The sequence below is a fragment of the Canis lupus genome, chromosome 8 (genome assembly GCF_048164855.1).
Source record: "Canis lupus baileyi chromosome 8, mCanLup2.hap1, whole genome shotgun sequence".
Lineage (NCBI taxonomy): Eukaryota > Metazoa > Chordata > Mammalia > Carnivora > Canidae > Canis > Canis lupus.
In genome coordinates, this window is record NC_132845.1 from 72138346 (window position 1) to 72166144 (window position 27799).

A 27799-nucleotide genomic window follows, 5' to 3' on the forward strand; every position below is an offset into this window, starting at 1 on the left:
CTTTTAAAAGAATTTATTTCACTTTCTGTTTTTTACGTCTTCACTTTAGAGGAGCCATCCAGAGAAGTGACACAACCCGCCAAAGCCACCTACCGAGTCAGCCGCAGAGCCAGGACCAGTCCCCAGTCCCCGGTCCCCGGTCCCCGGTCTCCCGGTCAGTTCCCCCCACAGGATTCCAAAGCAAGTGTGTGAGTCGGAGTCCGCTAGACACCCGCGGGGGGGGCGTTCGGGGCCCTGTGCGCTAAGCAGGGAGGCCTGCGCCGGTCCCGGGGGCGGAATGGCAAGGAAGGCCGCCCGCCGTCTGCGGGGGCGCGGCTGGGGTCGGGGCGCGGGACCTCCCTGCAGGGTCGGGCAGCCGGTGCACCGGTAAGAGCTGCGCTCGGGGCCTGCGGCTGCAGCACCCCTGAGCCTCCCGGAGCCGACCGAGACGCCGCGGCCCCCGGGGAATGACCAGGCGCCGTGGCGGGAGCGGTGAACCAGGGCGGGGAGCACCACGCGGGCGCCCACAGAGCGGGCCACCCGGCGGCAAGGGGCCCTCGCGACCACAGCGCCGCGTGCCCGCGGGGGCCGGGAAAACGCTCGGTAAGCAGCGCGGCTGCCGGGCCGGGGGACCAGCGGGTGAGCAGCGGGGCGCAGCGCTCCGGCCCCGGCCCCGCCCCCCGCCGCCGGCCCCGCCCCCGCCCCGCCGCCGGCCCCGCCCCCGCCCCCGCCGGCCCCGCCCCCTCCCAGCCATTGGCGGCCCTCCGCGCCTTTGCCTTCAGCCAGGGGTCCACGTGACCTCGGGCTCTTCCGCCGGGCTGTGGGGTCAGAGGTCACCAAGATGGCGGCGCCCGGGAGGCGCTGAGGCGTGGGGCGCAGCATGGCGGTGGCGGCGCTGGAGGCCGGGGCTCGGCTGGGCCGGCTGCTGAGCGGGCCGGGGGCCGGCCCAGCGCTGAGAGCGGGGCGAGGGCACGGGACGGCGGCCGGGCGCTCGCGGAGCCGGCGCGAGGCGGACGCGCCCGTGTTCCAGTATGTGGGCGAGCGGGCGGCCCGCGCCGACCGCGTCTTCGTGTGGGGCTTCAGCTTCTCGGGGGCGCTGGGCGTGCCCACCTTCGTGCTGCCCCGCGCCGGGCCCGAGCGGCGCGCCGGCTCGCGTCCGCCCCGCAGGATCCAGCCGGTGCCCTACCGCCTGGAGCTGGACCAGAAGGTGCGGGCTGCGCGGCGCCCCCCGGCCTCCGCCGCCGCCCCCCAGGCGGGGCGAGGCTCCCTGCGAGCCGCTGCGACGCCGCGTGGCCGGGCGCCGGGGAGGGGGACCCTGCGGCGGCTGCGGGCCGCGGCGGGAGCGCGTTAGGGCGCACTCTAATTTCTAAGCGGTTCCAGAATAGACTTTTTTTTTTTTTTTTAAGATTTTACTTATTTATTCATGAGCGACAGACACAGGCAGAGGGAGAAGCAGGCTCCGTGCCGGGAGCCCGACGCGGGTCTCGATCCCGGGTCTCCGGGGTCACGCCCTGGGCCTAGGGCAGGCGCTGACCGCCGAGCCACCCCGGAGGCTAGAGGCTTGGTTTGGAGGCCGGCTCGCGGCCAGCCCGGGGCAGTGTGCCCTCCAGGTGTGCTGGAGGCTTGTGAGCTGCCTCCCGCCTGGGCCGTCTGGGCCGCCTGGGCCGCCTCCTTCTGTTGGCCCATTACCTGCCCCAGCCCCTCTCCGCCACCGTCCACCGTCCACCGTCCACCGGAGGCAGCCGCAGCGTTCCGCATTAGCCGCCGAGGATCTTCGACAAACATCCCTGGGGGAAAAGGCTGTTTGCACTGGGTGGTATCTAGGTCAGCTCAGATAAAGAGAGCCTTGTGCATGGGGGCTCCCGGGGACCCACCAGGCGGCTCAGATGAGAACGCCCTGGGAATGGAGCTTTGAAGTTGCTGCGGTCCCTTTCTGCCTCTTCAGGGGCTGCCGGACTGCGGGTTTGCGCCGTGTTGCGAGCTTCTCAGGACGGAACGGGTCAGGTTGAGATGCTGCAAAGCTTGCTGTTCCTGCAGCCGCTTTTCTTGAGTAAACATTCCCTAGATGGCTTTAAGTCTTTGGCTAATTTCCAGGGTTCTGAAAAAATGGATTCTGACGTTCTCCAGTGTGCTTGTTGCTCCATTTTCACTGATGCCATGTCCTTTTATTTCTCTTATTTTTTTATTTATGCCAGTCCATGTCCTTTTATTTCTTTTATTTTTTTATTTTTAAGATTTTATTTTTTCATGAGAGACGCAGAGGCAAAGACATAGGCAGAGACAGAAACAGGCTCCCTGTGGGGAGCCGGATTCGGGCAGGACTTGATCTCAGAGCCACCCGGGAGTCCCCAGTCCATGTCCTTTTAACATAATTATCGATGTGGTTGGATCACATCAACCATCTTGCTCTTTATTATTTTTTTAAAGCTTTTATTTATTCGTAAGAGACACAGAGAGGCAGAGGGAGAAGCAGGCTCCCTATGAGGAGCCCAATGCGGGACTTGATCCCAGGACCCTGGGGTCACGACCTGAGCCAAAGGCAGGTGCTCACCACTGAGCCATCCAGGCATCCCTAAACAGGGTTTTGTTTTATTTTATTTTATTTTATTTTATTTTATTTTATTTTATTTTATTTTTAACATGGTTTTAAAGTATACTTTGAACAACAGTTTATTGAAGTCTTTGATAAATCCAATGTCCGGGTCCCATTAGTGTCAGTTTCTTTTGGCTGCTTTTGTCCCTTCAGTGTAGGTCTTTGCATGTCTTCTACTTTTTGGTTGAAAACTGGACATTTTGGTGATGTTTTGTAATAACTTTGGATTCTGATATTCTTCCCTTGAGGTTTTGTTTTGCCCCCGCACCCCCTTTTTAAGATTTTATTTATTTTAGGGGAGGAGAGAAAGAGCACGGGCAGGGAGGTATGGTAGAGGGAGAAGCAGACTCCTTGCTGAGCAGGGAGCTCTATGTGGGGCTGGGTCCCGGGACTCTGGGATCATGACCTGTGCTGAAGGCAGCCACTTAAGTGACAGAGCCACCCAAGCACCCCCCCCCCTTTTATTTATTTATTTTTTTTTTCAGTAACTTTTTGGACTTCAAGTATACAGTCTTCCCTGCTGTGCATGGCTACTGATACCTTTGTTCCAGTTATTGATTTGTCTCTCTGCCCCCTCCTTTTCAGCCTCGCTTCTTGAGTGTTGCTTCCTAGCGTATACCTTTGTGGTCAGCCAATGATTTGGGCAGAGATTGTGCTCAGACACTTTAAGCCTTCAAGGTTTCTACCTTCTACCTTTGATTCTGTGTATAGGTCAGGGACCACATTCAAATATCAGGCTGTTCTCAAGTCTGCCTCAGCTTTACTTGGGATTGGATCCTCAGCTTTCCCTCGTTTACTTGCAGAGTTTCCCAGTCAACTGTGGATGTGTGGAAAGCCTTCTGTGGCAGTTTCACTTCTAAGATCTTTCCATTGCACTTTTGACTGGTCTGCCTCTCCTCTTGCCCTGGTCAGGATTGTAACCTCAGATGGCCAAGTTGTGAATTTTCCTTGTTTGTTTCTCACTGGGTTCACTACTGAGCATGAGTTTTCACTTTCTACCCCAAAGTGAGTGTGTCCTTACTGGCAACAAAGTTGATGGTTTTCATGGTCAACCCTGCCCTTTTAAAACTAGTGTGCTGATTGAGCTGGAGTAGACGGAGGACCCCAGATGGGAAGTCTGCAGATTCCTGCTGTTGTTACCTGAAGTTCTTTCATCTTCCTCCTCCTCTTCTTCTGTTGTTACCTGAAGTTGTTCTCCTCCTCCTCCTCTGCTTCCTCCTTCTTTTGTTACCTGGAGTTCTTGATGCTGCTGAAGTTCGTTTCCTTCCTTCCTTCCTTCCTTCCTTCCTTCCTTCCTTCCTTCCTTCCTTCCTTCCTCTCTCTCTCTCTTTCTTTTTCTTCTTTTCTTTTTTCTTTCTTTCTTTCTTTCTTTCTTTCTTTCTTTCTTTCTTTCTTTCTTTCTTTCTTTTCTCTTTTCTCTTTTCTCTTTTCTCTTTTCTTTTCTTTCTTTCTTTTCTTTCTTCTTTATTTTTTCATGAGAGACACAGAGAGAAAGAAGCAGAGACACAGGCAGAGGGAGAAGCAGGCTCCGTGCAGGGAGCCCGATGCGGGACTCCATCCTGGGACTCCAGGATCACGCCCTGGGCCAAAGGCAGATGCTCAACCGCTGAGCCACCCATGTGTCTCTCTTCTTTCTTTTCTTTTCTTTCTTTTCTTTTCTTTTCTTTTTTTTCTTTTCTTTTCTTTTCTTTTCTTTCCTTTTCTTTTCTTTCTTTTCTTTACTTCTTTTCTTTCTTTTTCTTTCTTTCTTTCTTTCTTTCTTTCTTTCTTTCTCTCTCTCTCTCTCTCTCTTTCTTCTTTCTCCTTCCTTCCTTCCTTCCTTCCTTCCTTCCTTCCTTCCTTCCTTTCTTTCCTTTCTTTCCTTTCTTTCCTTTCTTTCTTTCTTCTTTTTCTTTCTCCAAGTAATCTCTACACTCAATGTAGTGTGCAAGCTCATGACACCAAGATCAAGAGTTGCATGCTTTTCTGACTCAGCCAGCCAGGCACCCCCCCTATTACCTGAAGTTCTAGCAGTCTTTCACAAATAAACATTTCTCAATTTGTTTATTCATTATTTTACTATTATTCTTTTTTAAAGATTGTATTTATTTATTCATGAGAGACCCAGAGACAGAGAGAGGCAGAGACATAGGCAGAGGGAGAAGCAGGCTCCATGCAGATAGCCTGATGTGGGACTCGATCTGGGACTCCAGGATGACACCCTGGGCCGAAGGCAGGACTAAACTGCTAAGCCACCCAGGCATCCCACATTTCTCAATTTATTTGCCTTTGATTTCTTGATCCCTGAAAAGGTTTTTGTTTTTTACAATTTTGTCCAGTTTTTTTTTTTTTTTTAAGATTTTCTTTATTAGAGAGTGCACAAGTGGTAGGGAGGGGCAAAGAGAGAGGGAGGAGTAAACACCCCATTGAGTATGGTGCCTGACTCAGGGCTCAATCCCAGGACTCTGAGATCATGACCTAACCTGAGGGCAGACGGTTAATTGACAGCTACATATAATACTATATGTTCTTTGAGCAAACAACCTGTCATTTATTGTGGAAAAAACTTGATATCACAAATCAGTTCATGCTTTATTGGAATTCTTTTTCAGATTTCATCTGCTGCCTGTGGCTATGGATTCACATTGCTCTCTTCTAAAACTAAAGATGTGACGAAAGTTTGGGGTATGGGGCTCAACAAAGATTCCCAGCTTGGATTTCATAGGAGCCACAAAGATAAAAGTGAGTGTTCTCATCTTGGCTTCTCTGTGCTGTGATTGGTCTGAGAGAGCTCCCTTTTGTTTTCAAGAATATTGATGACATAAACCAGACTGGCACAACACAGTAGATGGAGTCTTACATGGATGTTATTTGAAACTATCTGGACTAGACTGTTGTGTTTTTGTTTTTGTTTTTTAAAGATTTTATTTATTTATTCATGAGAGACACAGGGAGAGAGAGAGAGAGGCAGAGACACAGACAGAGGGAGAAGCAGGCTCCATGCAGGGAGCCCAACGTGGGACTTGATCCCCGGTCTCCAGGATCACACCCCAGGCTGCAAGCAGGACTAAACAGCTGCGCCACCAGGGCTGCCCTGGACTAGATTGTCAGCTTCTTTGGTAATAACACTGAATCTTTAGGCAAAAGAGCCTTTACTGATAAGTAAAGGTGTTCCTGTTATTGTGCCTGGTGTATACATTTTTTAAAAAATTTTTATTTATTTATTTGAAAGAGAAAGAGAGTATGTGCAGAGGGAGAGGGGGAGGGAGAGAGAATCCTAAGCAAACTCTGCAGTGATAGTGGAGCCCGATGTGAGGCTTGATCTCAGGACTCTGAGGTCATGATCGGACCCAAAATCAAGAGTTGGATGCTTAACGGTCCAAGCCACCCAGGCCCCTTGCCTGATTTATAAATTAAACTTTATCATTGATATGTATGCATAGGAAAAAACATGGTACATATGGGGTTTGGTCCTATCCATAGTTTCAGGCATCCACGGGGATCTTGGATGTATCCCACAGGGATAAGGGGGGATGGCTGTATTGTCTGGATAAACATTTCATTTTTTTTCTTGTTCTCTCATTCATGTGCATACATTTTTGTACAGTTTTGGTCAGTGTGTATTTTCTGCCTTCTTTCACTTAATTTTATATTTAAATTCTTTTGTAAGTCAGCACTAAAGTCTGTTGTAAGACTCCACATTGCATTTATTATCATTTTCTTAAAGATTATTTATTTATTCATGAAAGACACAGAGAGAGAGAGAGGCAGAGACACAGGCAGAGGGAGAAGCAGGCTCCTCACAGAGAGCCCGATGTGGGACTCGATCCCTTAACTCCAGGATCACACCCTGAGCCGAATGCAGACGCTAAACCACTGAGCCACCCAGGCGTCCTGTATACTTTTTTTTTTTTAAGATTTTATTTTATTTATTTGATAGGGTGAGCAGTGAGAGGGGTAGAGGGAGAGGGAGAAGCAGACTCCCCACTGAGCAGAGAGCCCTATGTGGGGCTTGACCCTTGGACCCTGGGATCATGACTCGAGCCAAAAGCAGCTGCTTAATAAACTGAGCCACCCGGGTTCCTCTGTTATAGCTTTTATTGGGAGCAGTTTAGGCATACATAGAAATGGACAGAGTTATGTAAAGCATGCCAGCTTCAGTTACCAACTGACTAATGTCAGGAGTGCTGTGGCTCTCCATCAGCATGACGCACTGTGAACCTGTTCACTCTTGTTTCAGCCCGGGGTTATGAGTATGTTCTGGAGCCCTCACCTGTCCCACTGCCTCTAGACAGACCCCAGGAGACACGGGTGCTGCAGGTCTCCTGCGGCAGAGCCCACTCTCTTATCCTGACAGACTGCGAAGGAGGTGAGTTGGCCTCTGCCAGGTTCATGGGGGAGTAGGGGAACCACTTTCTTGCCTTTGGGTCTAAACTGCTTCGTTTAATGGAACCACATGTAATTAGTTGAGGATGCCGGCATTTCCCGAGCAGGAAATGCTCGTTATATATGTTTCGTTATAAGTGAACCATACTGGTAGGATGGTTCAAGATCACCGTATTGGACAGATCCTGCCAGCTCTTTGATGTTCTCCACTCTCTGTGATTCTTAGAAAACCTCTAGTATTTATAAATGTGACAGTGCATACCGGGCCACCCTAGCAAGGCCTCCCACTTGCTTTGCCGTGAAGTCGCTGAGCTGGGCTGTGCGTGTAGACAGCTTTTTCTGTTGTACTAAAAAAGGAGTCTGTTTGCCAGCACTTCAACTGGTGGGCTTCCAGATTCCAGATAACACGGACTCTCTCTAGAGGAGCGATTATTTCTAGGCAAAGGCCAACTTGACTAAATGTTTCCAATTTCATTTTCTGGCTAAGCTTGCTTTGTGGGCAAAGGCAAAGGTGGTGTTCAGGAACTCTTTGAAGACCAGGTTTGGTGTGGAGGGCATGCTCTAGTGACAGATCCAGGGAGTAGGGGTGATGGGGCCCTCCCCAGGAGGTGCTTGCCTCTGAGCGCTGAATTCCTGAGAGGTGGAATGAGGGCCTGCGGGGGGGGGGGGGGGGGGGGGGGTAGGGAGAGGCAGAGGCAGAAGGGACAGTCAAGTGGCCAGATCCCCCAGCACGTCTGCGGGTGTGCTTGCAAAGGCTGAGGGGATGAGAGAAGGAAATCAGAAGTGCTTAGGGTGAGTGGTTGGACTAAAGACCACTTCCGAGAGCCCCTTGCAGTCCTCACACTCTGGGATCCCCAGAACCTGCAGAACTGATTTCCTTGGTTGTGTTCTTCTTTAGTCTTCAGCATGGGAAACAACGCTTACGGGCAATGTGGAAGAAATGTGGTCGAAAATGAAATTTACAGGTGAGTTCCCCAAAGGACTTCCCTAGATCGTGTTAAGCATTTAACATTTCCCGTGTGGTTACTGAGTGATAGACCCACTGAGCAGGAAGTGGCTAGCTTCCCCATGTTTGAGTGGGGTGGTGAGAAGTCACTGGAAAGCTGTGGAGGGTATTGCTTCATTGCAGGTTGAGCTCTGAGCATTAGCTCAGTGGAAGGGAGGGCAGACGGGCATTGCTTGTGGTGCATAGAACTTCTTTTGAATTAGTTTTTTATTTTACCAAATGGATTAACTTTAAAAATTCCTCTCTGTTTATTCTTATTTAGTCTTTTTTTTTTTTTTTTCTTCAAGATTTTAAGTAATCTCTACCCTTAACATGGGGCTTGAACTCATGGCCCCAAGATCAAGAGTCACCTGCTGTACCCACTGAGCCAGCTAGGAACCCCTTATTTATTTTGGTCTTTAAAAAAACTCCCCTCTGCTTCCTCAAATTGGGTCTAAATACCACTCTCACCTCTGGCAGCATATTAAAATTACCAAAGTGGGGGGCACCTGGTTGGCCCAGTCTGGAAAACGTGTGACTCTTGATCTTGGGGTCGTGAGTTTGAGCCCCACATTGGGCGTGGAGCCTATTAAAAAAAAATTACCAAAGAGGTTTTTTTTTTTTTTTTTTTTTTTTTAAGAGTTGTTTTGTTTTACTCTCCTGCCTCGGCTTACCTCTGCCTTATATTTGACCTTGAGACTTTCCCTAACTGTAACTGTGTGCATGTGGAGGCAGGACCACACAGTGCTTACCATGACCATATGTCTTTCTTCTCCCCAAATTCCACTCCATGCCCTAAACCCCCTCCCCGGCCCCCCCCACAGTGAAAGTCACAAAGTCAATAGAATGCAGGACTTCGATGGACAGGTGGTCCAGGTAAGAGACGAGTGCTGAGAGCCCCACTCATCCAGCCCCTAGGGGTGCTTTTGCAGGAGTGAAAGGTGAGTGAAAGGTGGGGGCGGTGAGGGCACATTGGTTAGGGCAGTTATCTGAATTAATACACTATTTTTGTAAAAATTACTGCCTGTCTACTGTAGGTCAGGAGAGTATTGGTTCTCACTAAGTTATGGTGGTACAGAGTTTAATAAGGTTTGAGGGATGATACTCTAAGGGGGAGAGACCGGGTAAACTAGCTATGTGTGTGTGTCCCAGGCTGGCTATATCTTGCTCACTATTTCATTTCCATCCCTGGTGCTGACCCTGGCACGTAGAAGTACTTACAGTAAATACTTAAATGCATAAGCAGGTGCTTACAGGAAGGGCCCTGAAAGCACAGGAGAATTGTTAAGTCTCTCAGGGGTGGAATGGGAGGGAGAGAAGGCATCGTGGGAGAGGTGGCAGAGGCATATATTGGATAGACCAGGGCCAGAAAGGTTTTATGGCTGAAGGAGGGGGCAGCCTGAGAGCTTGGAAGGGTAGATGGTGAGCTAGTGACAAAGATTGGCTGCCAGTAGAGAGGCAGAGGAATGGGGAAGAGAAAGCCTGATGGAGGAGGGGACTGGGCAAGAATAAGATGTGGAGGCCATGTGGGGCAGCTGCCTAGACCCAGCTGTCTTGCTGCTTGGGAGTGGTAGGGAATGTGGTGAGCTTTGGGTCCATCGACCAGGACACTGGGTTTCCAAGGATTTCTCCTCATCAGCCTCACCTCTGTCTGACAGGTGGTTTGTGGCCAGGACCATAGCTTGTTCCTGACGGACAAAGGAGAAGTCTACTCTTGTGGCTGGGGTGCTGATGGGCAAACAGGTAGAGGGACCTTTGACCCCTGGGTTGGTGCCCTAGGGAGGTGTGAGCTGGAGCGCTCCTGTGGACTAGCCCCCACCCTCCTTAGACTCTTCCTTCTCTTACCACACTAGTTAGTTTGTCCCGCCTTATTCCCTTCACCCCTCCTCCCATGGCCACCAACCCGTCCAGGGTTGGGTAGAAGATTACAGCCACCCCTCAACAAACAGATACACAAATGCCATCTAAAGGGAACTCGATTTTAACTCTTGAGGAGAATGTGATTAAGGGTGGGAGAAATGAGGGATAAGCTTTATTAACCTTGCTTATTTAATCCTTTTGTTTTTTGATATTTGTCTGAAGGGAAGGCCTTTAAATTTAAGATTAAAATTTTGAAAAAAAATTAAATTTTGTGTAGATCCTACATAATCTTGCCAGCACAGTGCATCACTTTTGTTTGCTGTTTTGCGTTTTCTTCTGGTTCTTGTTCATATGTATACATCTTTTATATTATAACATAGGTGTGATTTTATATGCTTGTTTTCTCTTTTAAATTTTGTTGGTATAGATTTCACAATTGGGTTTTTAATATTTGTATGATGCAGCATCAAGCTAATTTACCATAAGGTAAATTAATAATTATTTATCAAATAATTACTTAATCATTACCCTATTGCTCAGGAGGTATACTTTTTGGAGCCATGCGGAGGAATGGGAGGGCGACCACACATTGGTCATTGAAGAAATTATGACATTTATCACATATATGTACACTTTTTCTTTTTTGGGATTGTTGCCTTAGGATAAATGTCCAGGAGTGGGTCAAAAGATTAGAATATTTTTGTGTTTTCAGAATATATTGTTAACTTGCTTTCTAAGAGTTTTATCAGTTTGTACTGTCCTCAGCAATGTATGCAAGTACTACGGTAGCCATAACCTCTCTAGCAGCAAATATGGTCAATTTAAGTGTGCTAATTTCATCAGTGTACCACTTTTTTTCACGCTCATTTCTTTGGTACTGTAAAGCTGACTCTTCTTTTTATTTTTATTTTTATTTTTTTTTATTTTTTATTTTTTTTTTAATTTTTATTTATTTATGATAGTCACAGAGAGAGAGAGAGAGAGGCAGAGACACAGGCAGAGGGAGAAGCAGGCTCCATGCACCGGGAGCCTGATGTGGGATTCGATCCCGGGTCTCCAGGATCGCGCCCTGGGCCAAAGGCAGGCGCCAAACCGCGGCGCCACCCAGGGATCCCTTCTTTTTATTTTTAAAATTGTGCTGTTGGTAATTTTTGAAGATCAGCTTTTTATAAAAATAAGAATATTGTTGATAGATGCATCCTGACAGCACAGAAATGAGGTTAAAAGTGCTAGTCCCACTTGATGGAGAAAACCATGGTTAACAGTTTTCTGTTGCCATTCCAGAAATGAGCTGTCATAGGTGACACTTCTCACCTCCCTGCCCTTGCCTGTCGGGCTTAGTGTCCAGTCACACAGGCCCCTGCAGTGGTTCCTAGAGCATGCCTCCTCTTGCAGCCACAGGGCCTTGGCACAAGCTGATCCTTGCCTGGAATGCCTGTCTCTGCTCTCCTTTTCATACTTTAGGCCTCATCTTGGGTGCCATCTCTTCTGTGAAGTCTTTCCTGGACATCCTTCCTAAAACGATTGTCTTCCTCCCATGCAGATTCTATCTTAGGATCTTGTTCCTTTCTTTCATAATCCTTCACGGTTTGAGTTTTTCTTTTTTAAATCTTATTATACGTGTATTACAGTATGCACAAAAGATGATATGTTGTCAATACTCTTCAAATTGATCTACGAATTCAGTGCAATCCTGATCAAAATGTCAACTGCCTTATTTGCAGAAACGGACAAACTGATCCTGAAATTCTAATAGAATTGCCAGGGACCACAAATAGCCAAAAGATTTTGGAAACAAAGTTGGAGGACTTGCACTTTCTGATTTCAAAATTTATAGCAAGCTAAACTAATTGAAACATTGTGGTACTGGCATCAGGATAGACAGACCATTAGAATAGAATGGGGAGTCCAGAAGTAAACCTGTACATCTATGATCTGTTTTTTATTTATTTTTTATTTTTAAAGATTGATTTATTTGAGAGAGAGCGAGAGAGCATGGAAGGAGAGGCAGAGGCAGAGGTAAATCTCAAGTAGACTTGCTGCTGAGTGCAGAGCCCAATGTGGAGCTCAATCTCATGACCCTGAGATCAAAACCTGAGCTGAAGTCACGAGTTGGATGCTCAACCAACTGGGCCACCAGGCGCCCCTGAAATGCAGTTCGTTTTGTGTGTTGATTTTGTATCCTTCTTTGTTGAGTGCAGTTCATTCATTCTTGTAGCTGTACGACATTCTACCGCTGAATATACCTCTATGTATTCAGTTTCCCATCAATCGATATTTGGACGGTTTACAACTTTCTGTTATATGTCTAGCAGTGTTTCTCTGGCCAACTGTGTCTCCCGTTCACATGTTAGAACATGTTAGTGCTCTCATGAAGATGCTGTGAGTGGCAGGAGATTGTAGAATATGCTCCTGTATTCAAATGGTTGTTTTCCGAAACTGTTGCAACCAAGTGTCCCCTGGCTGCAAGGTGGTGTTCTCAGCCTGGCCAAGGCTTACTATTGTCCACTTCAAAGCTTTTGCCTGTCTCGTGAGTGGGAAATAGTATCTTACTAAGGTTTGAATTTGCATTTTCCTAATAACTGCTTGAGAGTGACCACCATCTTTTTATAAATTTACAGGCCAGTCTTGTTTTCTGTTTTCTGAAACACTCTGTTCTTTGCCCATTTGCTGACTTGTCTTTTTTCCTATTGATTTTTAAGGATTCTTTTATCTTGTACCTGTATTATTATTTTTTTTTAAGATTTTATTTATTCATGAGAGAGGCAGAGACATAGGCAAAGGGAGAAGCAGGCTCCAGGCAGGGAGTCCGATGTGGGACTTGATCCCAGAACCCCAGGATCACGCCCCGAGCCAAAGGCAGATGCTCAACCACTGAGCCACTCAGGCGTCCCTTGTACCTGTATTCTTTGCAGTTCTAGTGCCGCATGTGTTTTCTCCCAGAGTTTGTCTTGACCTTTTGTCCGTTTGAGTTTTGAATTTTAACTGTTTTCTTCATTGCTTATTGCTTCCTTTTCAGATTTACCTGGGCATTTTCAATAGTCCCTTATTCCTGCTTTTATCTCTTTAAACATTGCCTACAGAGTTATTTTTTTAAAGTTTTGTATATTCTAATATCAGGGTCTGAAGTCTTGAGACTGTCAAGTGGTTGTTTGTTGGTTCAGTTTACTCTCTGACTCACGGGTATCCTTCCTTACGTGTTGAGTAACTTTTGACCATGAGCTCATATTTCATTGAATCCAACTTGTGGAAGTTCGAAGGGCCTAAACTGGAGACGCTTTCCTCCAGAGAGGATTCGGGTTTGCTTCTGCCTGTTGCTAAGGGGTGCTGCCAGTTGGACGTTGCTTTGGGTCCCTTTATAGAAGCACGGTGTAAAGCGAGAGTCTCTGGTGTGCATTCTGCCTTGGTCTGCTGCCCAGGGCTCACTCTCCATCACAGTGCTAATGGTGACATTTGTCCTGATATCCTCTGGCCAGTCCTGCCTTTTCCTCTGTTCACCGTCTGCCATGCCACCATGCCAGTTTTGGTGTACTGTTATTTTGGGAGGTGATGTAGGGGGCTGGGGTGGGTTGGGCTCTTGGAGATTGCCTTTATTTTCTGGTAAGTCCAGCGGTGCTTTAGAGATTGCTTGTTGCAGTGTTCTATGTGTGTATTCTCCTAGGATCCACTGGCCTTATTTTGTAGGGCTGTTCTATCTGGCATAGGTTTCTAACTTGAATCAGACTTAGAAAGCCTCAGGGGTCTTACAAATAAATCATTCTTCCCGTTTCATCCTCCTCTGAGAGAGGGTGGAGAAGGAAGTTGTAGAGCAGCTGAGAAACAGATTAGCATTTCCTTTCTTTTTATTTTATTTTATTTTATTTTATTTATTTATTCATGAGAGACACAGAGAGAGAGGCAAGAGACATAGGCAGAGGGAGAAGCAGGCTCCATGCAGGGAACCTGCTGCGGGACTCATTCCGGGGACTCCAAGATCACGACCTGAGTGGAAGGCAGACACTTAACTGCTGAGCCACCCAGGCGTCCCTAGATTAGCATTTTTTTTTTTTTTAAGATTTTATTTATTTATTCATGAGAGACACAGAGAGAGAGGCAGAGACACAGGCAGAGGGAGAAGCAGGCTCCATGCAGGGAGCCCAACGTGGGATTCAGTCCCGGATCTCCAGGATCACACCCTGGGCTGAAGGGGGCGCTAAACCGCTGAGCCACCCGGGCTGCTCCTAGATTAGCATTTCCAAGATGATGTTGGTAAAGGGTTGAAAATTGTGCTTGGCACATAGTAAGTCTGTGTTAAGTATTTATTCCAGGAGTCCATAACTGGGAGTAACGCTTTGCCACCATGTCAGGTCTAGGTCACTACGATATCACCAGCGTGCCCACCAAGCTGGGCGGAGACCTGGCTGGAGTGAACGTTGTGCAGGTGGCCACCTATGGTGACTGCTGCCTGGCCGTGTCTGCTGAGGGTGGTCTCTTCGGTTGGGGGAACTCTGAGTATCTGCAGCTGGCCTCCGTCACTGACTCCACGCAGGTACGAGGTCACTTACCACCCGGGCTGGGAGCTTTGGAAATACAGAGTGGTAAGGGCATGTATGAGAGCTTCTTCAGCAAAGTGTAGTGTAGGAAGTGCTGCTCAGGCCTGACCACCTGTAAGGCTGCCTCTTCTTGGCCATCTTATGGGAGTCAGGAAAGAAAGCTGGGGTCCAGAGCCATCATTATCAACTCTTTGATGTGATAGTCCTGGTTTAGAGCAGTCTGCTGGCTGTGCCTGTGTGCCCTGTCTCAGTCTAGAAGGGGTATGAGGTATGAGACAGTTTATGTAGTTCCCATGGTGGCACCATGTGCTTTCTATTGCAGTGTGACATATATGCCCAGTAAAGCATGCAGATCACCAGTGTGACATGAGGACACCTGTACCCCACCTACCCACCCAACCAGTAGGACACACAATACTTCAGAAGTCACTGCATGTGGCCTCTCTGGTCACCGCCCCTACCTTCTCACCAAAGGGAGCCACCATCAGTACAGCACAGCATGATTTTAAAGTTAAGGGGAATTGCAAATGAAAACAAAAAGTTGAGTTCACTGCATGATGAATCTCTATCTCTCACTTGTGTTCAACCATTACCAACTAGTGGTCCATTTAAAAAAACAGACAAAACCAAAAAACCAGAGACATAATCCACCATTTTTGAGTGTAGAATTTAGTGGTTGTTAGTGTAGTTATGCAGGTTATGTAGGTTGTGGAGCTGTTCAATTCCACAAAATTTTCTTTACTCCCCATGTCCCACTCTCCCTAAAACAATCCCTACCCCTAACGGTCAGTTTTTGTTGCCATCTACCTCTCTCTCCTGGATTTTTTTTTTTTAAGAGAGAGCATGCTCATGGAGGGGCAGAAGAAGAGGGAGTGAGAAAATCTTAAGCAGGCTCTGTGCTGAATGTGGAGCATGACACAGGGCTCAATCTCACAACCCTGAGATCATGACCTGAGCTGAAACCAAGAGTCAGACGCTCAACCAATTGAGCCACCCAGGCACCCCTGCCCTGGGTTATTTTGTAGTAAATCCCAGATTATCATATTTTATCCATTAAAGTTTCCATATTGTGTCTTTAAAAGATAAGGGCTATTTAAAAAATACACTTTATTCCTTAATACCATCAAACTTCTGACAACTTACAGAGCATTTAATATATATATATACACACACACACACACACATATATATATACACATACATATACATGTACATGTATATATATTTTTTAAAGATTTATTTCTTCATTTTAGGGAGTGAGAGCATGAATTGGAAGGGCAGAGGGAGAGAATCTCAAGCAGACTCCCTGCTGAGCTTAGTGTCCAATACAGGGCTTGCTCCATCCCAGGACCCTGAGATCATGACCTGAGCCGAAACCAAGAGTTGGCTGCTTAACTGACTGAGCTTCCCAGGCGCCCCTTAAATATGTTTTTTTTTTTTAAAGATTGTATTTATTTATTCATGAGAGACACAGAGAGAGAGAGAGAGAGAGAGAGAGAGAGAGAGAAAGGTAGAGACACAGGCAGAGGGAGAAGCAGGCTCCATGCAGGGAGCCTGACATGGGACTTGATCCCGGGTCTCTAGGATTACACCCTAAGCTGAAGGCTGCGCCAAACCGCTGAGCCACCTGGGCTGCCCTAAATATGTATTAATAAAGAGATCAGCCCTGAGGGGAAAAAAGGTCAGTGAAAAAGATGAGGAGAAGCATTCCCTGTGGTCCGTCACAGTGGCTAGAAGCTGTTAGAGGTATGGTTCTGAGCTTTCTAGTAGCCAAAGTAGAGAAGAAAACAGGCCCATTTAAATGATTCATTGTTTCTATAACATAACACAGTCGTTAGGGAAAACTATGGTTCTTCCTGTTGCTCCCAGGTCCTGAGAAAAATATCTCCCCACTGCCTCCCTGTGGGGGACAGATCCAGTTTTGTGGCACTGTTACCACTGCATAACAAATGACCCGAAACTTAGTGGTTTAAACCAACACACATTTATTCTCTCTTAGTTGCTGTGGATCAGGAATCTAGGGGTGACTTCGCCGGGTTTTCTGACCCTGGTCCCTTGAAGGCTTAGAGTTCAGCAGCCGAAGGCTCCACTTCCAGGACCACCCCGGTGGTGGTTGGCAAGACACAGATCCTCCTGGATCGTTGGACCGGGGCCCCAGTTCCTCACTGTTGGCCAAGCCTGCCTTGGTTCCTGGTCCTGCTTCTCCCTGTGGCAGCTCCCAACATGGCACCTGGCTTCATCAGAGCAAGCCAAAGAGCAAGCAAGAGAAAGTGCCCATAGGACAGCAGCCAGCCTTTTATCATTTAATCTTGGCGGTGACCTCCCCTAGCTTTCACTGGCATTCTCCATGTGGGTGTGACTGGTGGGAGGTGGGGATCATGGGGACTGTCTTAGAAGCAGCCCAACATGGCCTTGTCTTGTGGGCGGCTGCAGTGGCCCTGTGCTAGAGCGTTTCTTGGCGCTTGCTGAAGGCGTTGGATCAGAGCACAGTCAGGTAAAGACGCTGTCTGACGGCCTCGCCTCCTCCAGGCATACGTTTTCTGGATCCGTGAGCCCCCTTATTCCTTAAAAGTCAGCTTAGGGACTGTTACCCTCCAGCTGTCCCCATTTGAAAGTGCATCTGTAAAGATTCATGGCTGTCACTGAAGCACTTAAAGTCTGCCTTTCCAGAGGGTTACTCCTCAGAGGTGCCAAGACCAAATCCCACTGGAAGGCTAAGTTGGCCACACTTCATCCTCCAAACCCTTGACACCTCAGGTCTTTCATTCTTGGCAGCAGATCTGGTCCATATTACTATCAGATGAGGGTGCCCTCAGTTTCCCCACTCGGAGTCCTCCACCCTCCATTCCAGGCCCACTGCCTATTGTAGCATGGGGATGTCATCTTGCCCCCCAGAGATGTGATTCTCCTCCCTGCGCCTTGGGGCACATCTCCTCCCTCCTCAGAAGCCCTCCTCCATCTGCTGGGCCTTCTTCACCATAGCCTCAACGTCCCCTTCTCCACTGGCCCCTTCCCATCCGTCCTTACACCCAACCCATGTGGCCTCCGTCTGCAGAGGCCGTGTACGGGCTTCCTGGTCTCTACCCAGACTGTTCAGGGTCTGCACGTCTATATCCCTAGGCATTTCCACTTGACTGGCTCTGGGTGCAGTGAGCTCCTGTGTATCCCCCACATCTCGGTCCTCCACTGTGTCCTAGCCATCACATTACCTCTGGAAATCATGCCCCTCCTCTCTTACTACCTGTGCTCAGGGGAAGGACTGACTCCTTTTCCTGGCCTACGACGTCCTGCATGTCTGGTCTCTGTATCCCCCCTCATCCCTCTGCCTCATCCTCTCTGACCTTGTTCAGACCCCTGAAGGTGTCCTGCCTGCCCCGTTCCCTGTGTATGTGCCAGCTCCGCTCCTTGGACTGGCCCCTCTCCCCTTGCCTGGTTATCCCTGCTTATCCTCCAGGCCCCAGGATAAAATGAAACCTTCGGGGTCTTTCCCTGACGCTCCTCCCTGCAAACTAAACCAGGTTGCGCGACATTCATTCTCAGAGACCCTGGACTCTCCTTCATTACACTCGGCCCAGATTACTTTTGTGTGAATTTTGGCGGGCCCCTTACCTCTAACACTAGACCCCGCTTAAGAGAGGGATCAGGTTACCCTTCCCTGTTGTATTCCCAGTACCTGGTTAGATGTTTAGCCTATCTTGGGCGTTCAGGAGGTACTTGTAGATTGAACCAATGACCTGGGACTTGATCTGCTTTGTACATAAGACCGACCATTTCCGACTTCTCACTGGCTTGTCTTCTAACTGCGGCTCTGGTTTTGATTCAGGTGAATGTCCCTCGGTGCCTACCCTTCTCAGGAGTGGGGAAGGTGAAGCAGGCCGCGTGTGGCGGTACAGGCTGTGCTGTGTTAAATGGTGAGACCCTCCTGCGGGCATCTGAGTGGGAAGCTGTAGGTGGGTCCGACGTGGGCCGGCTCAGTGTCCCCTGGACTCATGGCTGGGGACCCCATCCTGAGGGAGGGAAAGGGGGGGTGGCTGTGGGAAGACCTAGTTAGACTGGACTCTGCATAGACGGTGAGGGTGACCTTGACAGAAGGATACTAGCCATGATTCCAAAGTAGACGAATAAACAGAACTTGGTCATTCTCACGTCTGAATAATAGCAGACCTCCGGAGTAGAGAACCAGCTCCTTCCTCTGTTTCCCTTAGCCTGGACCAGAGAGTCAGCCCTGCCTTCCCCAGGGAGGCTGTGCCAGGAAACAAAATATAGAGAGAAGAGCCGTAGGGTCTGGATACTGAGGCCCTTGCCCCTGGGATTAAATGTCTGGCACCGCTGAGGAGCATAAAACCTTCTATGACCAAAATAATCGTTTCCGAGACTTTTAGGAATCTGGCCAGAGGCTGGTTGTGTACTTGACTGGCTCTCCTGATCAGTGTGAAAGAAAGAACATCCGTGTAGGAAAAACCTCCCTTCTGGCCTCTCCTGTACTCCCCGGGCCTCTGGGGGATGATGACCTGGACCCATCCTGGTTACCCTCCAGCTGTGGGAAGTTTGTGTCCTGAGATTGGGAGCTGGCTAGACACCCATCACCAGCAAGAATTGGAAAGAGGAGGGAAGAAACATTATTTTAGATCTCCGTCCCTATGTTCTTGCCAAGCAAGAGGGGGAAAAAACAACAACAAAAAAACCATCTATGTGGAGATAAGGCATGTTGGTGGTGCAGTCAGGATTTCCAGTGAGGGCGGGCTGCACTGGGTTTGACCCACTGACCGCCGTGTTTGCTGTCATGCAGGAGAAGGACATGTTTTCGTCTGGGGCTACGGGATTCTTGGGAAAGGCCCAAACCTTGTGGAAACTGCATTTCCAGAGGTGATCCCACCCACTCTCTTTGGCCTGACGGAGTTCAACCCGGGAGTCCACGTTTCTCATATTTGGTGTGGTCTCAGCCACTTTGCTGCCCTGACCAGTAAGTGACCAGTGCAGCTCCGGAGGCTGGCAGAGCTGAGCCGAGCTTAGCTGGCAGCCCCATGCTGTGCTCTCCCTTCTCTGTGTGGATAATTCAAGAGTGGGGCTAAGCCACAAGTTGCTTGGCTTGAGGTAGGATGATGTGTGCCTTCTCATCATCCCGGAGTTGTGTGTTTTTGGTTCATTGGGTTCGTGGTCAGGATAACATTAAAGGAGGTTTTCTCCAGAGGACGCCAGTTGGTGGTAGGAGTGGGGACCGTCAAGCATGGCGGGCTGGCGGAAGCCAGCAGAGGTCTGGCGAATCCACGGTGGGTAACCAGGAGGTGGATGTGTGTGGTGGCTAGAGGCAGGTCTGGAAGCCCGTCCTGTGGTTTCATGGAGGCTAGTCTGCCTGAGTCCTCCAGAGGGATCTGAGGTGGGGCCCAGATGGAGCTTTTTGCAAAGGTTTGCCAAATTACAAAGTCGTAAAATGTCCCGTGACTTGGTGGACCTCTAGCTGGTGTGCTTTTCTCCATCATGGCTTTGGAGAAACAGACCCCCACCACCCCCCAAGTGAGTGTCATTGGTTCAGTTTGGCTCTCCAGCTGACCTGGATAGTCAGACTGCACTAAATTAATTTCACGTGATCCTCAAGTAAATTCGCGGTTTCCTTGCGATTAGAAAATCTTTTTGTCTTATGGAAAGGAAACATCTGGCCTGGGATGGTGAGTTTGGGTCGTCCAGAGTCACAGGAGTCTTTTTAAACCACTTTGCTTGAGCCAAGAAGAATCCGTGTGGCCGGATTCTAGAGGTAACAAAGATGTATTTTCTGTTTCTTTTTTTATTTTCTTTTAAAGATTTTATGTATTTACTCATGAGAGACAGAGAGAGAGAGAGAAAGAGAGAGAGAGGCAGAGTCACAGGCAGAGGGAGAAGCAGGCTTCATGCAGGGAGCCCGACGTGGGACTCGATCCCGGGTCTCCAGGATCATGTCCTGGACTGAAGGTGGCGCCAAACCGCTGGGCCACCCGAGCTGCCAAAGATGTGTTTTCTAAGACATCTCCAGGCTTAAACTATGTGCACAGTCATTTGCTTGGAAATCCATGCAGAGTGTTCAATGAGGGTGGACTGTTTTCTGTTTGCTGTCAGGTCGTGTGGCCGTTGTGGGTCATGTTGAAGTGAATTCCCTGTCTAGATTTTCCCTAAGACCCAGTGGCCACGCTCCCCATGCCGGTCACTGTCCCTTAGTAGGTGGAGCATCAGAGCTTCGGCTTCTGGCCCATCTGTGGGGCTAGCATTTGCATCTGGCCAGCTGGGGGTTGGTGTTGGTTGGTTTACCCTGTGGTCTGCTAACATTGAGGGGAGCCAGACTGAATTGTTCTGTTGAACACATAAAATTTGAGGGTGGAGGACCAAAGAGGCTGTGAGATCAGAGGACTTCAACAGCTTGTAACAAGAGGATTCCTTGTTTAATTAACAGCCCATATTATTGTACTCCTGGCTTTTCTTCTCTTCTCCATGACTAAAGCCTTCTGCTAGAAATGGGGCCTCTGTGCCAAGGAGCGCCCCATGCTGGTGTGGATGGAAATCTGTGGTGAAGTCTGGGCTGTGGGAGGTGCCCTGCCAGGGCTGGGGGGTCCATCCTGCAGGTTGGTGTTCCCAGGGACCCCCTAGGTTCTGTCATGCTGTTGTCTACGGCACCCGGGCTATCTTTCTCCTTCATGGCACTTTTTACAATTTGAAAACACTCATTTTTACGGTGAGGCTTGCTCATTTGTTTAGGTCTTACTCTTCGGCTAGCTGCAGCCCTGTGAGGACAGGAACTGTGCATGTTCAGTCACTGCCCTGTCCCAGCTTCTAGCACACAGTGGTGCTGGTCACCATGTGTCTCTTGACCAAATGGTCCCGAGATACGGAAACCTGGACAAGGAATGACGGATCGTCCTGTGTCTCACTCTGTCAGGGCATGACCCAGGTTCAAGGGGGCTCAGCTCTCAGGATTTGAGGAGGGGGTGTGCATAAGGGGTACGCAGAGCAGGCTGTGTGCAGGAGCTGCCTGGCCCCAGAGCTCCACACATATGCCAGTCCCCAGTGTGACGGATGCAGCGTGCATCTGGGCTTGGCTGTGTTTTGGTATGGGAATGGTATACTTTTCCATTCAAAGGAAACCACTAATGCCTGGTAGGAATTGAAACTTTTTTTTTTTAAGATTTTAAAAATGTGTTTATTCATGAGAGACACAGAAAGAAGCAGAGACATAGGCAGAGGGAGAAGCAGGCTCCCTGTGGGGAGCCTGATGTGGGACTTGATCACAGGACCCCGGGATCACACCTGTGCTGAAGGCAGATGCTCAGTCACTGAGCCACCCAGGTGTCCCTAGAAATTGAAACTTATGTTGGGCCCTGTTTGTCCCTGGTTCTAGAAAGCCTGTTCTCATGACCCTCCCGGAGACTCGCTCTTGGCCTAGCCTCAACCAAACTACCTTTTTCTTTTCTTTGCAGGCAAAGGAGAGCTGTTTGTGTGGGGCAAGAACATCCGAGGGTGCCTTGGCATTGGTCGCCTAGAAGACCAGTATTTCCCATGGAGGGTAAGCCTGCGCAGGGTGGGCATGAGGGCACACCCATGGCTTGAGGCTCCCCCAGTGTGCAGCTGGGCCAGTGCCAGGGCCCTGGGAACAGCTCCCTCTCTCAGGTCTCGGCTGCCCCCTCTTCTTCCCCGCAGCTTCAGGTGAGGTCCTGTCATGCTGAGGAGCCAGAGACAGTTCCTGGCACCAGTGTCTCAGGCTATACGGCTCATTGCCCTGAGCTCTGTCCCAAGGCCTGATGAGTGAGCAGCCTGCTGGAGGAAAGAGCAGCCAGGCCGAGGGTCCCAGTCCCTCAGTGCCCTGGAAGAAGCTTCATCAGAGGCTGTCCATGGACACGTGGAGCAGGAAAACAGAGGCATGCCAGCACCTCAGAGGAGCAGAGTGCAGGCTGGGGGCCATGAGGCCCCAAGACAGAGAGATCTGAAATGACAAAGTTGGTGTGCCAGGACCTGTTTACAGAGGCCCCTGTGGAGGAATGTTTTACAGCGAATTTAAAAGCAAGCAGGATGTTTAATATTTAGAGTGCCATACCACAGCCACCAAAGTAAAAAAAAATAAATAAATAAAAGCTTTCCTGAGGGGGAGGATGCAATTATACAAAAAAGGCTCATTTCAAAATTAAAGGGGGAAAAGGTTCTTTCCTAAATTGTAGTTTATCTTAGTGTTGTTTACTAAGTCCTCCTAAAAGAAAAAAAAGAACTACTCACATTTCTGAAAACGGCACATGTGTACATAGTGCAAACTGTGTTACAAAAAATAAGTCTCACATCTCTTATCACAGATACTGATTAAAAAAAAATAAAGATTTTATTTATTTATTCATGAGAGACACTGAGAGGCAGAGACACAGACAGAGGAAGAAGCAAGTGCCTCACAGGGAGCCTGATGCAGGACTCGATCTCGGGACTCCAGGCTTAGGATCACACTCTGAGCCAAAGGCAGAGGTGCAACCCATGGGCCACCCAGGTGTCCCAATACTTTTTTTTTTTTTTAATTTTATTTGTTTATTCATGAGAGACACAAAATGAGAGGCAGAGATACAGGCAGAGGGAGAAGCAGGCTCCCTGTAGGGAGCCCAATGTGGGACCCGATCCCAGGACCCTGGGATCACACCCTGAGCCGAAGGCAGGCGCTCAACCACTGAGCCACCCAGGTGCCCCTACTGGTACTTTCTTATGTTTCCTTCTAGAAACTGTCTCTGTGTAGAGAGGTGCGTGCATGTGTGTATGCACAAATGTGTATATGCACATGTTTAGGTATCTTCCTTGAAGGTTGTATTTTAATATTTCAAAATTACGTAAAGCATTTTTTAAAAACCTTACGTGAACATGCAAAAGCAGCGTCTATTTGGAATAAAATAAGGATTTGTCTGTGAAAAACCCACTGCAAAATGTTTGGAGGCACTTCAGTGTTTTGGGGGCTGTTTCCCTTGGCTGCGGACTCTCTTGGTTCCCTGTGACCTCAGCAGGCTCCGACCCCTTTGGAGGAGCTGGAGGCGCTGCTGCTTAAGAAAACAGGTCAGAATGGAGGCTTTGTATTTGTTGGAAGAGATGTGTATCAGAGCTGTGTGTAGGCTGGTTGGTGCTCGTCCGCTTGTATCCTGGGCCTGGGGTCCCCTTTAAGGGGTGAGGAACAGCTGCTCGGTGGATGCTGGGGGGCAGAGCAAGGACTGTGAGCGTTGACAACGTGGAGGTCCCACTTTTGTGGTAGCCCCTCACTTCTCGCCGAGGGGAAGCTGAGCAAGCGGCCCAGTGGCCAAGTTTTGGATGAGTGACCACTGTGAGGGGTGTGGGGGGCTCCCCACCTGCCTCCCTTTCCCCCAGACTAGAGTGAAGATCAGTCATGATTGTACTGTCCCATCGAAATGGCCGGGCATTGGTATCCATTGTGGGGCTGGAAGTAGCAGGCACCCGAGGCCAAGGCCACTTGCCACTGGGGCCAGAGCCAGCTTACGGGAGCCCTCCTCCATGGACTTCTTACTCACCAAGCAGCCCTCTGGGAACGTTGCTCTCTGCACCCCTGCTGTCTGGGAGGGGACACCTCAGGCTGTTCCCCTGATGGCTGCTTTCTTGCCAAACCACTGTCCTCCCCCTGGAACATTTTTGCTGAGCCCTACATGCCTCTGGGGTTGGGAGGACTGGTGAAGGAGAGCACCTTCTGGGGTGATGCTGGGGGCCTGGCCCTGCCCACGTTCTGTGGGCCCGGACCTTCCAGCCTGGGCTCTGGGGAATGGCAGTGGCAGGAACCAGCCTTATGTGTAGCTCCTACAATAGCACTAACTTGTCATTCTCAGATGCACAGAGCCCAGGCTGCTCTGACAGTATGTAGGCCCAGGGAACATGTGCCACTGGACTCAAACCCGTCCTTCTAGAAGCTTTTCTGGAGGTTTTCCTGCTGCACACTGACACTCAGAGCTCAGAGACGGTCAGCGAGTCCTCGAGGCCACTCACCCAGTAAGAAGCAGGGCCCAGAGTCAGACTCACATGTGTCTGACTTTGAGACCTCACTGTGGTACCCTCCTCTGCGAGGGTCCGGAGCTGAACAACCAGGTCCCCAGCAGTGGGGAGAGGCGGGGACATACTGCCCAGGTTTATACAGGACCCTCTGGTCTACCCGGTGGCACTGCGGTGCGGGCATGGGGCAAGTGTTTGCATGGCCTTCCCGGAACATCACCCACTCAGAAATGCGCTCTTTCTAGATACCTCCACCCATCTGAGGAGTCAGCAGAGCCGTCGGCTGTGCCGGGTGCCTTGCTCTCGTCCTCAGGACAGCCTCCAGAGGCCCCTGTCCCCCAGCCTGTGGCTCCGCAAATGGAAAGGGCTGCACCGTTTCAGGGCCATGCAGTGGGCGGGGCTGAGACCCGAACTCTCGGCTCCAGGTGCAGACTATGCGGTGCCCAGGCTGCAGACCCTCTGGCTGCCGGGCCTCTTCCCACACAGCCCTGGGTCCCAGGTGAAGTATCGGGGGCAATGGGTCTCTTGGTGCCACAAAGGAAGCTACAGATGCGGCCATATCGAGGAGCGGCCAGGGGCACTGATTCTGCGTTCCTTCTGGGTCCCCTGCCTTTGTGCCATGGGCGTTGTCATGAGGAGGGACATCCCTGAACAAATTCTGCTCACACTGGTCAGAGTTTGTAAAAGTCCTTCAGGCCAGACGTGGTTCAGTTTTTGGAATGGTTTCTCTTTGCAGTAACATAGTGTAAATTGGTTTAGGAGAAATGCTCCGTTTAACCTCCACGAGGGCACATCCAGCACATTGTCTTGGACTCCAGAGATGGTGAGAGGCCGAAGACCCTGCCTGCCAGGGGGAGCACCCCCAGGGGCTCAGAGGCCAGCCCCAGCCACCATCCTCCCTGTGAGCACGGCAAAGCACAGCAGGGCCAGGTGGTTACTCTGCTTGGGGCTCTAATGGGCAGAGCCCCCGGGGACAAGGACAAGGTAGCTCAAGTGCAGCAGTGTGGGTACGGATGAGTGGGGAGCGGGGCGCGCTGCCTGGGGAGGGTCAGTGTAACGCGCTCTGGTGGCCCCGCGAGGTTGCTAGGAGCTCACCTGGGCCCAGTCAGCACGGAAGCAGCGTGTTCTCTTCTGCTCCTGTGGTCAGCCTGGAACGCTTTCTGCACCTTCACGATGAGCGGGGGCACTGCTGCTTGTTTGTTCAGTGATCTCTGTATCGGTGTCGCTAAAGACGTTTGTTTAGGGAGGGAGGGGCAGGCCGCATGGCTTGGTCACTAGCATCCATTTGCCTGCCATCCAGGAGCCCTTAATGGACTCGTCTCCCCGCACCGAAGGTCCCAGGCTCGGGTCAGTGCTGCCGTCCGGGGCTTTCAGGCCAGGCCATCTGGATGAGGCCTCCCCCCCTTAGCTCGGCAAACTCCACCGGCTGCCACAGATCCCCCTTCCAGCTGTCCTGCTGCCCAGCAGAGCACTGCCCCCGGGGGAGCGGGGGAGGGAGGCAGAACCCAGACCTGCTGGGGCGGAACAGCAGCACCGGGCAGGGGTCTGCCGACCACGCAGCGCAACAGCCCTGACTCGCAAGTTGCCACCTAAAAACACTCTTCTCACGTTTGCTGCTTTTGCATTGGGCACCTCTGGAAGGATAGTGGAAACTGGCTAAGAGTGGTTTCCAGTTCAGAGGGAAGGAGGGAATAAGGGGACAGGTGCTGACAGGCTGGGATTAAAGGTTAATATAGGGGAGCCCGGCCGGCTCAGTCGGCAGAGCATGAGATTCTTGATCTTGGGTTGTGAGTTCGAGCCCCATGTTGGCTGTAGATCTTACTTAAGAATAAAATCAGGAAAAAGAAAAGGGATTTAATGCCTTTTAATTCTTTTGTGCTGAATGTCATTTTATGATGTAGCCATGAGAGAGTCTTGCCTACTGAAAGTAATGATAATAATAGTATTAGAAGAAGAAGGGAAAGTGCCTCCCTTCTGAGAACTGGTTTGGCTCTGGGGACGTGGACATCCTTGAGTGTTGGCACAGCCGGAGTGGGATGGAGTGGCCGTTTCCAGGGGCAGCCTGGACACCAGTGAAAGTCCTTTACAAGGCCGGCGGGCCGGAGCTTCCACGTCGGCTGAGGGCTGCGTGTCACCTCGCGGGTTGGCCTCTCCTGTGGTGAAATGGTGGCAGCGTGGGTGGGGAGCCTGGGTAGGACTGCCAGCGTGGCCTGTGGCCCCCTCAGCGACAGTGGGGCTCCCTCCTCAAGGGAGCACGGTGTCTGGGAAGCAGCCGACCCAGAGCTGAGGCCAATGGCTGCCGTAGCTGAAGATGCTGGCCGGGGCCTCGTTCCCACAGGCCCTGGTTGCAGGGAGCAGGGGTTCGTGAGCCGTTCCAGGGAGCCATGGTGGTGACCCCTAGGAAAGGCCACTGCCCCTGGCTTGGGAGCAGGTGTTGACCTCTGGCAGAGTTGTGCTCAGCAGGGAGTAGCGTCTGTGGGACATGCAAGTTCTAGCAGTGATGTCTGCCATTGGCTGGGTGGGACGCTGGAGTGCCCGGTCCACCCAAACAGATCTGCCAGCCACGTGGAAGCACCCCCGTTTCCGTGGGGGGAGCCGAGGTGACTTGACCCTCCCAGGAGGCGGAACAGGGTCAGGCCTGGGCTGGGCCTCCTCCAAGCCGTGCGCCCTCACCGTGTGCCCTCACCGTGTGCTGGGTCTCGTTTTGCAGGTGACGATGCCTGGGGAGCCTGTGGATGTGGCGTGTGGTGTGGACCACATGGTGACTCTGGCCAAGTCATTTGTCTGAAGCCTCGCCCAGCCCGCGGGAGCCCGGAACCCGGCCTCAGAACCACCGGGGCTGCTCAGCAGAGGCCCCTGCAGGGGCTCCCCGCCCTTGGTGAAGCAAGATGCTCTCTGCCATGCCCTGAGCAGGAAGATGCTGCAGGTCCGGGGACTCAGGCCCCTCTAGCCGAGGGTGAGACCCGCCGTTTTCATCGCAGGATGGCTGGCTGTCCTTGTCAGGCCTGGCACCAGTGACAGGAGTCCTGGGCTGTGTGGCCCCAGCAGAACGAGGAACCTCCGCACGTCTCGGCCCTTCCAGGACCGTGTGACGGCTCCCCGTGGCCCATCGGACTCTGGAAGCTACTCTGAGGGAAGCCTGGCCATTTTGTTTGATCTTAAAGGTGGCCTCAGAATCGAGTGGCCGGGAGGGCGTCTGTAGGCCCCCAGCACGGCAGAGCTCAGGGTGGGAGTGCGGGCGGCTGCGTGGGCTGCGTGGGCAGCGGGGCGAGCCCCGGCGCGGCTGCGGGAGCCGGGCTTCAGGCCCCCGCAGGAGTTAGAGCGAGGCCAGCCTCTCGTGACTGAGCACCCCCCGCGGAAGCTTGGCTGGAGGGCCAGCCTTGGAGGAGGGATTCAAACATTGTGGAAAACATGTGAGGTAGTAACATAAACTTGGCCTTTCATTTAAAAACATCTTTTAAAAATCTCTTTTGGAATAAAGTCTATTTTCTGCCTTTTTATTTTTAA

At 50.6% G+C, this 27799-nt stretch overlaps 1 protein-coding gene across 4 annotated transcripts; it reads left to right on the plus strand.

Moving 5' to 3' along the window:
• Window positions 1-844: 844 nt before the first annotated feature.
• Window positions 845-27799, plus strand: RCC1L (RCC1 like). Of its 4 annotated transcripts, none has more exons than XM_072837537.1 (11): window positions 845-1186; window positions 5164-5293; window positions 6792-6920; window positions 7836-7902; window positions 8747-8798; window positions 9581-9665; window positions 14129-14310; window positions 18138-18225; window positions 19104-19277; window positions 21757-21842; window positions 27003-27799. In XM_072837537.1, the coding sequence occupies exons 1-11, from the start codon at window positions 860-862 to the stop codon at window positions 27078-27080; spliced, it is 1398 nt and encodes a 465-aa protein (XP_072693638.1). In that variant the 5' UTR covers window positions 845-859; the 3' UTR covers window positions 27081-27799. The 4 variants fall into 4 exon arrangements, with proteins under 4 accessions (XP_072693638.1, XP_072693637.1, XP_072693636.1 ...); XM_072837536.1 differs by lacking the exon at window positions 27003-27799 and adding an exon at window positions 21977-22495; XM_072837535.1 differs by lacking the exon at window positions 14129-14310.

Bases quoted from the DNA above. Each gene is read 5' to 3' on its own strand.
- RCC1L (XM_072837535.1), top strand. From the start codon at position 860: ATGGCGGTGGCGGCGCTGGAGGCCGGGGCTCGGCTGGGCCGGCTGCTG. The intron at 8,799-9,580 runs GTAAGAGACGAG...TCTGTCTGACAG, and splicing joins TCGATGGACAGGTGGTCCAG to GTGGTTTGTGGCCAGGACCA. The intron at 9,666-18,137 runs GTAGAGGGACCT...GTTTTGATTCAG, and splicing joins GGGTGCTGATGGGCAAACAG to GTGAATGTCCCTCGGTGCCT.